Source organism: Tamandua tetradactyla, chromosome 16 (assembly GCF_023851605.1).
Source record: "Tamandua tetradactyla isolate mTamTet1 chromosome 16, mTamTet1.pri, whole genome shotgun sequence".
NCBI classification, from domain to species: Eukaryota; Metazoa; Chordata; class Mammalia; order Pilosa; family Myrmecophagidae; genus Tamandua; species Tamandua tetradactyla.
The window spans coordinates 55,316,467-55,332,641 of record NC_135342.1 but is presented as its reverse complement, the minus strand read 5'-3'; the positions used below and the strand labels follow the sequence as shown (position 1 = coordinate 55,332,641).

The following is a 16,175-nucleotide window of genomic DNA, read 5'->3' as shown; positions in this document are numbered from 1 at the left end:
GGGAAGATCAGCAAATCCTAGGTGAGCTGTGAGTTATGAAGCCCATTATGCCCTCTTTTCTCTTCAGCTCAACCTGTGTTCTGTAGGGATACACACAGGAGCAGATATTCTGATCATGATGCACACTGATACAGAGAAACACTCCAAAGAGTTTTGTGGTATTTTTCTATGTCACTCTTCCCCAAGATTACTAAAAGATGTGACTGGTAGTCATTTATTTATTTCCATTTTTAGATTTTCACATCATAAGTCAATCCCTGACTGAAGAGCTTTCTAACAGGTTGAAGAGTTGGCTCATCGTTTGAATTATTTTTTTGGTAGCTAATGTGAATCATGTATTGATTCATTTAGTGCAAGGCACAATTTTTAAAGGCGATATTTCTCCCTATTTATAGAGAAAGATATAAGATTAAGAGTAGTTACATACTTTTAGTGGGATCCCACAGGTGAGATTTGATTGAAGGTTCTCTGTTTTTTCCTTAATAAGAAGGACACTGGAAATCCAATGAAAGCAAAGTGATTTATGCATCTATCTTTGAGGCATGTACCCCAATCATGACATTCTGAGAACTTATAGTACACTGGATTCTAAAATTTAAGTCGTTACCCCAAAGTTGTAACTTTTAGCCTACTGTGTTTTTCTTCTAAAGGAGTTTCTGTTAATTTGATTCAAGGAAAGAGCTGTATCTGAGACTTGAAATTAAGCATTGCCATTTATTGCTACTGCTGTAACTGTACAACCCAGTGAATGAACAGGAGAAGATTGAGGGATCAACATGATGGAGTACATGGTGTCAGATTTGAGAAGCAGAGGACAACAGGCTGAGTCTTTGCAGCTACCTATGGGGTGGTACGGCTGCGGTGGAGGTGCATATATTTGTGCATGTGTTGAAAGGGGCTTCTTCTGAGTGGATTTCTCCAAATTGCATGTGCTCAATTTTATTTTAATGTGACTTATCTTATGACTATGATAAGTTATTCGAGTACTAGGTATGAATGCAGAATTCAGCCTGTTCAATGAACTTTTAAACCTGCAATGGTCAGTTTATGGAACATAGATTTTGGTCATCAACGTTAGTAGAAAATTAAGCGCTTAAATAGTGCTAGCAATGCAAGTAGTGAATCCCCACTTGCTCCCTCTCAGCAGTTTATCTTTCATCACGTAGACTGACATCTTCAAAGTGCTTCTTCCCACTGATATGAGAATCAGTTCAAACTTCTTTAGGGACAGAGAAAAAATGAATTAGTGCAGTGTTGTCTTGGATCTGAGAAGGGGCCCCTGGAATTATCAGTAGAAAACTCACTGGTATTTCCAAATACGTAATTATAACAGAGGTTTTTTGTATTTTGGGAGCACTTAGTATGTGTCAGGCATTCTAACCAGTGCTTTATATCATTATTTCATTTAAGCATTACAGATTGGCTTATAGTTCCCATTTTACCGATGAGGAAACTAAAGCACAGAGAGACTATTAACATGACTCAGCCACCCATCTGTAAATGATGGAGCTAATATAAAAACCCAACGAGTCAGGCCCTGAACTCATGATCTTCAAAGTAGGAATATGGGTATGTGAGGAGCCTGTGGCTAGGACTCTACCAAGAGCTTCAGCATAAATAGCCAGTAAACCAGGCTGCAACCATAAACTAAAGCACAGAGAAAAGATTGTGAGAAAAAGTAAGTGGATTGAAAGTTCATTCAGAGGATTCTAAAGAAGATGCAGGCTTTTATTTTCTAACAATCAGGAGAGGTCAAATCTCCTGCCATCTTATTTAATAAATCATCTTTATATACATATGTACTTGAATAGAATATAGTGTGATCGAAAATCAGAAAAATAATTACTTGCTACATCTTGTGTTCCATTTTCCTGGTTCAGAAAATAGAGTCTTTGGGTAGCCAATCATTCGATGATGTGTGACTTTCAAAGGAGGAGTGTGAGAGCTTTTGGAACAATACCTGTTACATAATAGTCAACATCCACATGTGATGCTGAAGCACTCCATGCTTATAGTCAGGTACTACTATCATCCCTGTTTTATGAATGAATACGTTTTAAGCCCTACCCATAGTTGGTCTAGGCACAGACTTTAAAGCCAGTCCGATGTGAGCATCATTATGGTTCCATCACTGACTAGTTGTGTTATCTTAAGAATCCAAGGAGGGAAAGGATTGGAGAAGGCAAAAGCACCTGCACTTGGTGTATATTTGGGGTTTAATGCATGTTTGTCGACTATAATGTTGTCTCGATTTTCTGGCTAGTGAGTTACTTTCTGGAATCCTTTATCATAAAACATGGGAAATGCTACAGAGGCAGTCAGGGGATTTTGGAAATAGTTGAAACTAGACCTTAAGCTGAATTTTTAAATGAAAACTTTTTTTTTCCCATCAAGTTCCTTCCATTGTGTAATCTCGTAATATTATGACATTCGTACCTCTGATCTTAGAAAAGGGCTGTATTTATAACCTATTTTATAAATTCTTATGACTCACCCCATAAAGTCTGTCATGAGCTGGAACTTTTAAAAATGCGAAAAATATCACCACCTCTATTAGAGCTATAGAAGTAAAATAACACCGAAATATTTTTCCAGGTTGCTGTCATTTATAACCTGTTAAGAAAGGGGCATTCTCTACTATTCTTCAAGAAGGAAAGCTTATTAAAATACGATTTAATGGGAGACTATGATGATAATGAAAATGATGATGATGATGATGATGATGATGATAAACATTTCCTTAGCACCTACTAAGCACCAGAAACTGATTTATGATTTTTGTTTTGTTTTTGTTTTTGTTTTATGTTGATTTTTGCATGGGCAGGCACCAGATATGCCTTGTTTTAAATCTTCACAACGACTTTGTTTTATACACTTTATATTTTACTAGTAAAGATATTGAGGTTCAGGAAATTTACCAATGATCCCAGAAAGAACAATATATATATATATTAGAAAATTTGCTACAGAGTTGAGATTGCATAACACGAATTTGAATAAAGTCTTAAATTAAAAAAAACATGTTTTAAAAATGCCAATTTCCAAAGCCCTGTCACTGCTCCCACTGCTTTTTCTAGTCCAGAAGTTCTGGGCAATTTCTGGACAGCAACCAGAGAGCCATGGAGCATGTCTCTGATTTGGGATTCATGAGCATCAGCGATTAGACTGATTCTCATTTACTGTGGCCTCTGGGAAATCGGCTGATGCATGGATATGTGGAATATCGGCAGTGAGATAAAAAAAAATTACTAGAACCCAACATTGCCTGAAAAATGTATTTATAAACATGATGCAGAAAATGATAATTAATCCTTTGGATATTTCTTTGTGTTTTTAAAAGTCAGAGTGTACAGAGTATCTGGAGCAAAATGCATGTCTGTGCAGTTATTTTATGGTTAAACTTGGAATCTCATTGATCTGATCAGCCATTATTGCTCCCCAGGAAAATGGCTTTTGCCCTCCTTTCCATAAGACAAAACATTTAAATGTTTTGCAACAAACGTCCCCTCATCTCAGAATTTGTTGAGAGCACTGTTAATATGTCTGCCTCTGGGTCCTTAAACCTTCTCTAAATTGCTCCAGTCATCATGGGGTGGGGGAGCCAAGAAGGAAGGATTTAAACTCCTGAGAAAATAGATGCAAGTGTCTTAGTTTTCTTTATAATTAAGGCTTTACTAAATCAAGTGTTATAATTTTATATTATAAACTCTTAAAGGAATTTAGTAACAAACAATTTCTAATAAAATGAGCACTTTTAATATTGTTCCAAATTTTTAATGATGTTTGTCTTGTTAGGAAGGATGAAACTAGAATGGCTTTTTTTCTGTGGCCTCGAATCTGGTGTAAAGTGTGTGCATAACATTTCTAATGAGAAAGAAATACCTAAAAAGAGGGAGAAATAATTAATATATGTATGTATGTATCTATTTATCTATCTTTTTCTTTCCATAGGAGGATATAAAACAAATTAGTATATGTACATCCATATATAAACAATATATATATATATAGTGTTTTAGATAAAATCCATCAAAAGTGTTAACTATATAAAACTATAGGTAGGTAATTATGGATGATTTATTTTCACTTCTTTTAATATCATAATCTTTAATACTTTACTCTTGATCATATAATAAAAGTTCATAAATTATATGTATATAAAACAAAATATGTTCAGTACCAAAGAGCCATGGGTCATGTTTGATATTTGGAATTAGTGAATATTAATAGAGAGATTTAATGTGCTCTTCCTGGGGTCCCCTTGACCATGAAGGAAGTCTTCAGTCCTTTCTCCTATCATGGGAGTGCACACTTCCTTCTTTGGGTCTTCATTACATTCAGTTTTAATTTATTTCACTGCTTACTTATGGGCCAATATTTTTCATTATGCTTTCTGCTCCTTAAGGCATCAGTTTTATTGAATTTGGCCTTTGGTAGCCAGAGCACAATTCTTGGTGTATAAAAAGAATGTTAGTAAATGTTGTTGAAAAGATAATTTCTTCATTAACTTGATATTTAATTTTCTTGTGAAACAGTTGGTCCTATCACTAAATACTTTAACTTATTGTCTTATCTGAAAGAATTGTCTCAAAAAAAGGAATTACTAACCTGTCCTTTTAAAATTCTTACTTTGGTAAAGTCTAGTATATCACATCTGCTAAAATGTCTATTCCAACTTTAAAAATATGTTTACCAAAAAATCATAAACTATCTGAATTCTATGGATAGAGAATATTTGGAAAGCTAAATATACAATTAATTAAAATGTAAACAAAAGAAACATAAAGCAATAAATAAAAAATGTTGCCCAGTCAAATGTAAGCTTAGCAAAACACATATTTTCTTTGCACTCCAATAAATAGCATGCTGCCTAGGCTGTCCTACTTTGGACCTGAGTTCATTGTTTTACATGATATTTTTTGGCAAGTGCTAATTATCATAAGTTGTCCAATAAATATGATGGATTGCCCAATTAACTCTTCATCAGCATCCACTTTTGAAGATGTTACCTATTGAAACGGATGGCAGTTTATGACCTCCATGTTGTATATGTAGCTAATTACTCCTTGGACAATAATTATTAAGTTTCTTATGCCTCATTCAATCATTTAGTTTCAAAAATTATGATGCCACTGAGTTTCACAATTCATTTGACTTTGCAACTATGGCTCTCTAAGGATTACTAAAGGTCTGCCGTGGAATGTACGGATCATATAAACATTGAAGTAGATTACAAATATATCTGTTTTGTAGGTTTTCCATCGACCGGCACACAGACCTGGAGAGACAATTCAACATTAATGCAGATGACGGGAAGATAACATTGGCAACACCACTTGACAGAGAATTAAGTGTATGGCACAACATAACAATCATTGCTACTGAAATTAGTAAGTGCCTGGGCTTGTTCATTTCTTTCTTGTATGACTGGGTTTAATTTATTCCTAGTGATCACATAAGAAGTGGCCCCTGTCTCTGTTAGATATTTTGGCATTAGTGTTTATTTTGTTGTTTCTAAGGTGCTTTTGAATCAATCAACTCAGCAGGAAATAATGTATAATGTGGTAAATTACTAAAAGATTGAAAGATATAGAGGAAGGAAACATTCATATGTCCAAAAGAGAACAGATATGTTTAAATAAATCAAAGCACAAACAGAAAAACAGACTATTATTCCGTCATTTAAAACAATATTTTTCATATTGAAAACATGAGGAAATATTTAGCAGAAGAGGGAGTATAAAAGGTAAAATTCAAGAACTGGGCACTATAATTTAAATAAATGGGATACTAACATATATACTATAAATATATGAACTACTGTACATTTACTTACTCTACACACATACATGAACATATACAAGCAGAAAATGTTGAAGAAAACTTTACGCTATCAATCAATATTATTTGGGGAAGGTGACATCATAGATTATATTTTGTTTTGTGTTTTCAGAATTTACTGCATCTGACAGTAATCATTGACTCTTTAAAATTGAATTTTCAAAATATAATTATATATAAAAAATTAAGTTAAGTTAAAATTAATGTAAAAAGATTAAGTTTTTAATTTTTTCTCCTGTTTTCTTTCAGGGAAGGAAGTAGTAAGGATGTTGAGATACTCTAGTTAGTCTTTCTGCCAATTTTTAATGAGTGTGGCTTCTTTGATGACACTACTATTTAATCCCTAAACAATAGCTATAGGGGGAAATTTAGTGCTCCACTATCTTTAAGAGTTTGCACTCTAATTTTTTATTATGCAAAAACGTACAAAAGGGAAATGATGTTCATTTTATTTCTAAGCAGAATACATTTTGCATCTGAATATCACTTTTCCTGATGAACCTGATGAGGTCATCAAAGATATACACCAATTCAAGAGAAGCACTATATTCTTGAAGGAGTGAGGTAGAGGGAATCTGAATAAGGAAATATAAACAAGCATTAAGAATGGTTCAAGGGCACACATACCCTTACAGAGGACAAGGAAGATAATTACAGGTTGCAAGCCCCGAAATTGTCTCTATACTGTCAGGCAACTAATGTGTAAACAGGGGAAACAATCCCTGAGATACAGGATTAATTTTGTTTGTAAGAAAAACAGCAATCCAGGTGCACAGGAAGGACACTGTTTTCTGAGATATGAAGAAAACATCCTTCAGGGCGCCTCATAAAATGAACACTGAAGAATGTCTATTTCTTCAAGCAACCTCGAGTGTAGAGTCAAGCATATATGTGGTTTCAGCTTTACCAAATCTAGTTCTGGACAGAGACAGAGCCTGGGAAACTTTGGTATTTTCCTGATGAAGGTGTATTATTTCTTCCCTAGTTTGTTCTGTAGCAGTACTTTCCCTTGCAACATTAAGGGAAAAAGTGAAAGAAAAAGAAAAATGCCATTTGGTGGTTTGGATTTTTAAGTGTCATTCCCATCTAGAGAGTTAAATGATACAGGCATGAAATGCTTATAATTTATAATGTTGAAGATGCATTATCACCTTGACCTCTGAAATAAACTAAATCTATTTAGATTGGCTTAAAGTTTGTAAAGATCCCCAAAGGAACAGCAAATTTTCTTAAAATAATGTAACTGGTGACTACTTTAAAATGAATTGTGCCATATTTTAATAAGCTTAGTTTGTTAGCCTTTACCCATGTCACTTTTTAAAGGTACAGATATCTTCACTGAAACATTCATGAAAGTCCTCTGAATTATAAGGAATCACATACTCAGTTCTATAGAGCAAAAGGAGGTACATGTACAGAGTAGGTGCTTACAAGGCATTTCCAGGGTGACCCAGAATCAGAAGATTCATCTGTAAAGAATCACGGACAAGTAGGGGAGACAGACACAAAAGTAGATGCCCGAGAGCTATGATCTCTTGGGTGACAAGGGTACCAAGTCCAGTCAGAGAAGAGAATCATTAGTTCATGCAGCCTAGTCAGAGAAAAGAGTCATTAGTTCAGTTAGTAATTTTGATTCAGATTCTACAACTTGATGAGCATTGTTCTAAGGTCTGAACATCTTGGTTCTCTTGGAGTTTTCCTTCTTGTACACCTAAAGGCACCCTTTTATGTAAAAGGGGATTGGAATCTGCTAAATATCCTTTAATGAAAGGCAGAGGTAAGGCAGAGAATTAGGAGAATTGGAAATTATAAGAAGTTCCCTGTTGATGATGTAAAAAAAAAAAAAATGCAATGGCAAACCTTCCTTTTTTACCATATAAATATGAAAAAATAGCTTTTTTATATATCAGTAAAAGAACTTGTTAGAACTTGTTTGTAAAATGGTATTAATAATAACAATAACAATAATGAAGTATAACCAAATTACGAAAAAAAAATCAAAACACAGACCAAATAAAATTTTCATCATGGCTTCAGATAAACCATTCAAATATGTCTCAGATTTAGGTTTACAGTTGCCTCCGTGTCGGGAACGAATGCACAGTGGCTCTGCCCTCGTGACAGCCTTCCACTTGTCGATGGACCTTACAAAATATAAAGCATACAACTGAAACTTACATTACCCTATTGAAACCAATGGGGTTTCTCATCATCCTGGATTTTGGTATGGTTAATAGTTACTCAGTGATTGAAAAATAAACCAATGACATATGCATGTTTTAGCCAAGAAATGCATTTATTTCAGATTAAAATTTTCAAAAACTGTGACACTATAAACTCATACAGCAATCTGATAATAATGAAATAATATTCTTAGCATTGATGAAAATGAGAGCACAAAAGAGAACCTTAACATTTAGCTTTAACATATAAGCTGGGGTGGTTATAAACTTAGAAACCTTAAATGTACAATTCATCCATCTTTGTTCTAAATCGTGAAAGGAGGTAGAAATAATAAGAACACAGAGAACTTAAGAAAAAATTGAAATTACTATGAAAATGGCCTAAAACCTGTTTTAACCTCTGTTTGATTATGTACCCCATCAGGTAATGTTTATCTTCCAAAGACACAGACCAGGTCTTGGGGGAAAAATATATTAAAGGGAGCTGTATTGTATTTGGACAAGAGGGGTATTTAAAACACCCAGGACAACAAAACCTCATAGAGTGAGTTTCCAATAAAGATTCAGAAAAAAATGAATTCCAGAGAGAACAATTTAAATGTACTCTCAGAATGCCATTTCATCAGACAAAAGATTTAAACAAATGAAATTAAGCTAAAGAATGGATTTTAGGGAAGTCCATCTGTTATCTCTTAATGAGAATGGAGATATCATCCTTTATCCTCTTGTGTGAGATTCATTTAACCAAGCCTGAGATGCTTTTCTCTGCATATTACACAAGTGCTTCAGTGATAATAGATCTAGCCTGCCATCACATTCAGTGGACACATATGATTTCCTGAGCTGGCAGATGCCCATGTGCTAACGAGAGACTAGGCTTGTATAATATATCTGCGCTGAAGTAGCCGGCTCATCCCCTCAAACTATGGTGCATGGCTTCGGTTTAACCTGATAGCAAATACCTAATTTAAACTTAGTTCTCCTGTAATAATAATCACCAAAAAAAAAGCATTATTAGGTAAGCCCTACAATGTCTTTAATCCTCACAACATTCTTTGGAAGTAAGTATTATTATTATTATATGCATTCTTCAGACAAACAGACACAAGTAGCTTGCCAAAGGTTGAGTAGAAAGCAAAGGTAGGGGCGGAGCTGGGTTGGTAAGGGCACCGGTTAACTGCAGAATACGTGTTCTTAAACTCCTTCCACAGAGGAAGCCTCAGTCTCCACTTTAGCCTCCTGCTGCATCATTTCCTGAAGCAAGTGAATGAAGTAACGCTGTGCAAAGCAGTAGGATGGGGCAGGGACAAGGGTAGGGTGTTGGAAGTAACAAACTTATATAAGATTAGGACCCCTTCTTCTAACTGTTACAAACTGGGGTGAGTGTTGCCTAATGGGTATGATGGAGCTTTGAGCAACTATTCAGACCAGAATTTGATTCCCATTTTAGACATCAGACAAGCAAGGAACAGAGGAAAACAGAGAGGACAAAATAGTATATTTTATGGGACAAAAGGTCTCCATGAAGATCACCTGCTCAGAATCACCCGAGTGGTGTTTGTCAAATAAAATTGTTCTTGTGTTTCTCCCAAGACCTAGTGAATTAGAATCTCAAGGTTGAGGCTCAGGAATCTGTTTCTCACAAAATCCACTCCCCACTAATTATCAGCTGCACATTAAAATTTGAAAATACTGTGACGGAAGAAAAAGGAGGGGTCTTTTATTCTCCTCCCTCCCAGTGAAATTTCACTGAGTTGAAATTTGAGTGCAGGCTTGTCAAACAGCATATAGGATTCCTTTCCGGTTGTTCAAGAGAGGATGAGCCATAAGCACAGCTGTAGGGTCGGTAAAGGATATTGGAGGGCAGTGTAGGAATCTATTTGCCAAGAGCAGAGTCTCTGAAGGGACATTATGGAGCCCTTGAATGCCAGGAACCAAAGCAGAGGGTGTGACATCCCTGTAGTCACCTCTAGCATTTTTACCCCCTCCTCCATCTGTGCTAGCACTCTACCAGCACCTCTGCCATTTTTGACATCATCATCATCATCATTATCACCATCATTGACACTGTCAACAACATCAGAAAACAAACTTGAGTGCTTCCATTTTGTCCTGTACTTTACATATATAATTTCATTGCATGTCTTTTCCTTGTCAGGATTTTATGAGGTTTAACTATGATCATTCCCATTTTCCATTCTCATTTCTATGGAAATGCAGACTCAGAGTTGTTTAATTGACTATACACTTTTTAAACGTCAGAACCAGAATTTAAACCCAGGTCTTTCTGAGACCAAAACCCATGAACCCAACCTTGAAAAAAATAATAACTCATCTTAATAATAAATTCTTTATTCTGCTTGTGAAGAATAAATGAAATTATACCCATAATAGGCATGGCAGAGTCTTCACATATTAAATGCTCCATGCATGCTTATTCTTAGTCTTTCTCCAGTCTCCCTCCAAATCCTCCTCCCTTCATTTCCTTCTTCTCCCAATTTATCAAGCCGTATTTTGGGATATTAATATGCCAGGCATGGTCAAGTTGGAAGAGATTTCCTGCCTACAGTTTTGCCCATTGCCCATTGAGAACACAGCCTCTGGATGTGGCAAAAGGATGGGTGCTAGCAAAACCGAAGGACAAATTGAAAGAATTTCGTGATATGGAGAAAAAAGGGTTAAAACCCTCTGAAGCTTTGTACCTGGAGGCAGGCAACTAGCATTTAAGGAAGGCACATTACTATTGGTTACCTGAAAATATTTCAATGCAGAAAACATTTAATTGCCCATTAAATTAATCTCTTTGAGTTAATGATAATGCATTGCTCTGGCCCCTATGGTGAGATGCACACAATACTGCAAATGAAGCTTTCCTCTAATGATGGGTAATTCTCCTAGAGAAAACACTAGTTTGATAGTGCCTAAGGAATGTTTCTTCCTGGCATGGGGCCCAGTGGCCAGAACAATTGCTTTGTCCAATTTAGGCTGCTTAGAAAAAATATAACTGTATAGACAGCCTAAAGACAAGCAGAATCCTGGGTTCTGGAGTTGGATGAGAAACCAAATTGTTGGCCACATCTTGACAGTATAGCCTTGAACAATTTATTTTCCCTTTCTCTCAGTTTTCTCATCTGTGAAATGGGGTTATTAATTGTTCCTTAATGCTTTATATGTAGTGGGAATTTAAAGGGATATTATTGCTGCATCTCTTACTATAAAACCCATCTGTAACTTTTAGAAGCTGATGAATGAATTGTTTGTTGTTCTTGTTGTTAATCCAACCTTTACTCTGGGGTTTGAATAACAGCTCAATTTAAAATAATTTACTTTGTTACACTATAAGAAGTGGCAGTTAATGAGAGAATAAATGCAGAAAACAGAATAAGGTCATTCATTAACATCGTGGTAAGAGATTGAAGTGGAAAGATATTTTATAAAACTTACAAAAACAAATTGTAGATGTTTCATAAGCTAATAGGGGAATAAAGATGTCAAAAAGGTTCTTAGTGCAATAAACATTAGGCATACATCTCTTACTAAATACCAAAGTGTACAAATACACACACACACTCACAGATTAAACAACATAAGGAAAGACAAAACACAGTAAATAGAATCTAATACAAATAGTAATTATAACCTAAAGGATATAGGGGAGTTTGGAAAAGAAATATAAATATGGGAAGCAATAGTTCTATTAATTTATTTTAATTATACCAAAACCAGTAATAATAATGATGTAGAACATATTGAATAAAGAAGATTCACCAGTCCATAGTATTTGTAAAAAAAAATAATAATAATGGTAAGAAAGAGAAGGGAAAACTCTTTACAGCAGAATGATAGCAAATACCACTATAGAAGAAGGATTGAATTAGAAAATTTCCAATATACAAACACAAACATAATCGTTGACAGAGGCAGAGATTGTCAATAGATACTAAACGTTTAGAGGAAGATTGTTACAGAATAGAATATTAAACATTCTCAAAGTACCACTCCCCAACTTACTAAAGAAGAAGAAGCAATATTTTGTTCATATTATATCTTACCCTTCCTCTTCCCCACAATGAAAGTTTGGCAATTAATGACTGTGAGTAACTCTTCTATAAAGTTATGTTTGTACATTGCACAGTGTGATGTTTATTCACTGGCTTTCCCTTCTCTTGGCTTAGACACTATAGATTGACTAATGGTTGAGAAAGGCACTCAAAGTGAAGCAGAAACTTGTTTGGAAACTCTGGTTGAACTAAGGAATTCAGCTTTTATATCAAGACTCTGATTAAAATGTGTCAAAGCCTCTTGTTGTTTATCTCATAATCAGGGTCAACACTTCATTGAGATGAACACCATTTCCTCATGTAGGAGGAGTGGAGGCAGATGAAGGGAAGCCAGTGCCCAGTTACACAACTCTTAGAGAAGAGAAGGGGACTTAACGAAGAGAAAGTATGATACCAGCCTGAGGCGAGTGGTATAATCCAGGGACAGTAGTGATTAAGAGGATCCTAAATAGCAGAGGTGGTGTTGTTGTATGGTTAATATAACCATCTGGAACACAGTCACACTGCATATGGTAAGGACCCAATAATTTTCTTTTTCTCCCCTCTACCATCCCCTTGCCCTTCTCTTTCCATCCTCCCCTCTGCCTTCCTTCAGCCCAAGCCTGGTGCCTATAACCTCCACTATCTTGACTCATCTCTACAGTTTTATATTGAACCATTAGATTTATGATGCATTTCCTCCTTTCTTTCAGCCACTTGGGCTAAGGGAGTGTTTTACTTTGTTAAAGCTGCTGGAATACAATATATCAGAAATGGAACAGTTTTTAGAAAGGGAAATTATTAGGTTGCAAGTTTATACTCTAAAGCCTTGAAAATGTTTAAATTAAGGCACCAACAAGAGGTTACCTTCGTTCATGAAAAGCTGATGCCATCTGGAGCACCTCTGTCAGCCGGGTGCTGGCACCTGCTGGGGTCTTTGACTTCTGGTGTCAGCTGGAAAGGTACATGGCAACATCTGCTAGCTTTCTCTACTGGCATCTTCAAATGGCTTTGCCAGGGAGCATTTTTCTTCTGCATCTTGAAAGGTCTCTGGTGGTGTGGCTCTAAAGCTTTGTCCAAAATGGTTCCCTCCTAAAGAACTCTAGTAAGTGGCCCCACTTTGAATGGTGGAGACACATCTCCATGGAAACCACGTAATTGAAAGGTCCCACCCACAATTGGGTGTGTCACATCTCCATGGAAATAACTTAATCAAAAGATCCCACCTAGCAATACTGAATCTGGGTTAAAAAAAAACATAGCTTTTCTGGGGTACACAACAATTTCAAACCAGCACAGAGAGATATGGGACTAAAATAGTCATATGGATACTCTGATTTGTATTGGTTCATTTTTTTTTTGTTTGCCACTAAGTCTGGTGTATTTGAGTCCTCAGGTAAGGTAATCCTCCCCCCCCCCCCTTTTTTTTTGGGATATAAACTGGGAGCCCCATGTGTTGCTTCATTTTTGCTTATAATAGATCACACCAAAATTTAGTGGTTTAAACAATAAACACAGGGCAGCGCAATGAAAATTCAGTAGGAGAATTTTCGCCTGCCATGCTGGAGACCTGGGTTCAATTCCCAGAGCCTGCCCATGCCTTCCAAAAACAAAAACAAAAACCCAATAAAAACAAATTTCTCCTGATTCTGTGGGTCAGCTAGAGCAGTTATTTTGGTCTGGACTGACTTGGCTGGGGATCTTTCTAGTCAATTGATAAGTTATCTGGGGCAGGATGGTCTTTTTCTGCCTCACACATATGTATGTCAGGCTGGATGGGCCAGGACACGTTGGCTGGGGCAAGTCTCTGCTCCACATAGTTTCCCATCCTCTAGTAGATCGTCTCAGGTTTTTCATGTTTTTCTAAGGGTTCTAAAGAGCAGGAAGAGACAACAAACCTCAGTGAATAAGTACTTGTTAAGTATCTACTTGCCTCTAATTGGATATTCTTGCCTCAAATGGGATATTCTGCCAATATCCCATTGGCAGAAGCATGTCACATTACCAAGAGCAGATTAAGGGGTGGAAAATGAAATGTCTCCTCTTGGGAGGAGCTGAAAATGTTTTTTGCTCCAACACCTTACCTATTTGGGAGAAACAGATCTGATAATATTTATAGCTGTTAATATTTATAAACCTTTAACTGGTTAACTATGGATTCTTTAGAATTTCACCCTAAACTGCAATTCATTTTAACTCATCCTAAATTTATCAATACATTTAAAATGTGTTCCTCAATTTCTGCCACAAAGTGTTAAAACACCAGCTATTATTATTATTATTGTTTTATGCCTTAACTTGGACCAAGTTCATTAGCAAATGCATTCTCACAGACTTTATTCTTTTCCTTCCAATGACCGGTTAAAATACAGGTCACACTTATGTGCTTATTTATTTTTTATTTTTGTCAATACATTTCAGGGGAAGATATAAGTAAGGTCTCTGCTCCCATGAAATGTTTTATTATTATTTTATTGTTGGTCAACATCTCATCCTTGGGGCCTTGTACAGTTCTTAGACTTAAATTAATGAATGAAGAAGTGAAATCATGAATAATCACTGGAGAGCATCCTGATGAATGCTGACAACAAACAAACACTATTAATTGATTAGTGAAAAGGGTATTTGCTTTAATAGACCTCATTTGTCTCTTTGTTACGTATCAGGAAGACTGGTACAAATACTAGGGCTTTTTGGATATTTACAGTCATTCTTTCCTGAGTGAGGGCAGCTGAGTTGTAAAGAGCAGGAACGGCAGTGTGCACCTTTAATAAAATTGTGGGATGTTGATTCTGCTCAGAGGGAAAGATTCCAATAGGATATTAACCAACCTTGGGGGCAGAGACCAAGAGAGAGATTTTGGTGTAGAAGAATCTTAGGTTCCCTCTTCCTTTCTCCAAGAAGCTGGGCTTCTTATCCAGGAAACTTTATTTTTCTTCTTTCCCTCCAACAGCCTTAAGCAAGCTCTGGATAACGGTTGCCCACACTTCATTACCCAACAAGCCTATTTATCATTTAATCTGATCTTCATTGATCAAGTGGAAGCAGATTACAAAGCAGCAAAGCCAGAAGAATGAAAATGAAGCACGTTTTCTGACTACAGGAATCCCTTATCCAAGCTTAGAGGCAAGCTAAAAATAGGCACCAATTTCAGTTTTATTTACCCCCACCCACCTCGTATCTCAGGGCTAGATCAGGTTGCCCTCCAGCCAGATGGTGGACATTGAAACTATATTAAGACTTGACCTCCATCTCATTTCAGAGGGGTGGGGCATCAGTTACTGCACCCTTCCGTTATGATCCTGATATTCTTTTGGTGTCTGAAGCCTTTAGAAGATAAAGTCCCACCTCACAGGTCACTCAAGGTCAAGGATCGTGCTGTTTGTTAACAAGGATTTGTTATGCTTACTCTTTTATGACTGCTTATTGATTCACCCAGGAATCCAAATCAATTAAAAACAATGAAACTAACATCCTTTGAGTATCAAGTTTGTGTCAGGCACTGTAGTTGAGCACTTAAGTACAATGTTTTATTTCAGCTTCAATAGAAATCCAGTGAGGAATGATGAGGAAACAAACTCAGGTGTGGAAAGACTTTCCAGGCACACTTAGCCAAAATTCACAGAGCAGGTCTTGCCAAAATGTAATAATTCCATCTTTTCACATCGTATTATTTTTCCAAGTTTTCATAGGTAAATGAATACCTTAAGTATTTAAGTTTCAGATAATTTACACAAGTATTTAATATGCACATATTGTGTTGTATAAATAGTCCCTTTGTCTTCCAGTCTTGGATAAAGCAGTAGAGCTACAAAGAACATTGCTCCAAAGCATGCATTGAAACTGTAGCATTTCATTTACCAGAGAAGCATGTAATTTGGAGCAGGAGGAGATATCTCCATTTTACATGAGAGACAATGTTCTCCATGAAAAATCCTTGGGGGAAGTATATTTTCATCAGGATAGTGAAATAACATTAGGCTTTTTTCAGAGATACATTTTAAAATATGAGAATGTCTTTGTCAAGAAGAAAAGAGTTCAGAATAGCTTCTGGAGATGAAGAAAATCGGGACGGAAAAGAAGATATGGTTGGAAAGTGAGGCAGAGGAAA

General features: G+C 36.1%; 1 protein-coding gene across 2 annotated transcripts in view; it reads left to right on the top strand.

The window, feature by feature from the left end:
* CDH8 (cadherin 8) overlaps nt 1-16,175 on the top strand; it is a 347,818-nt gene that overhangs the window by 213,016 nt on the left and 118,627 nt on the right. The window contains exon 7 of one of the 2 annotated variants that reach the window (XM_077132617.1): nt 5,254-5,390. In XM_077132617.1, coding sequence (XP_076988732.1) covers nt 5,254-5,390 — 137 coding nt within the window. Of the gene's footprint in view, nt 1-5,253; nt 5,391-16,175 lie in introns of those variants that run through there. The other variant, XM_077132616.1, reaches the window with a different exon arrangement.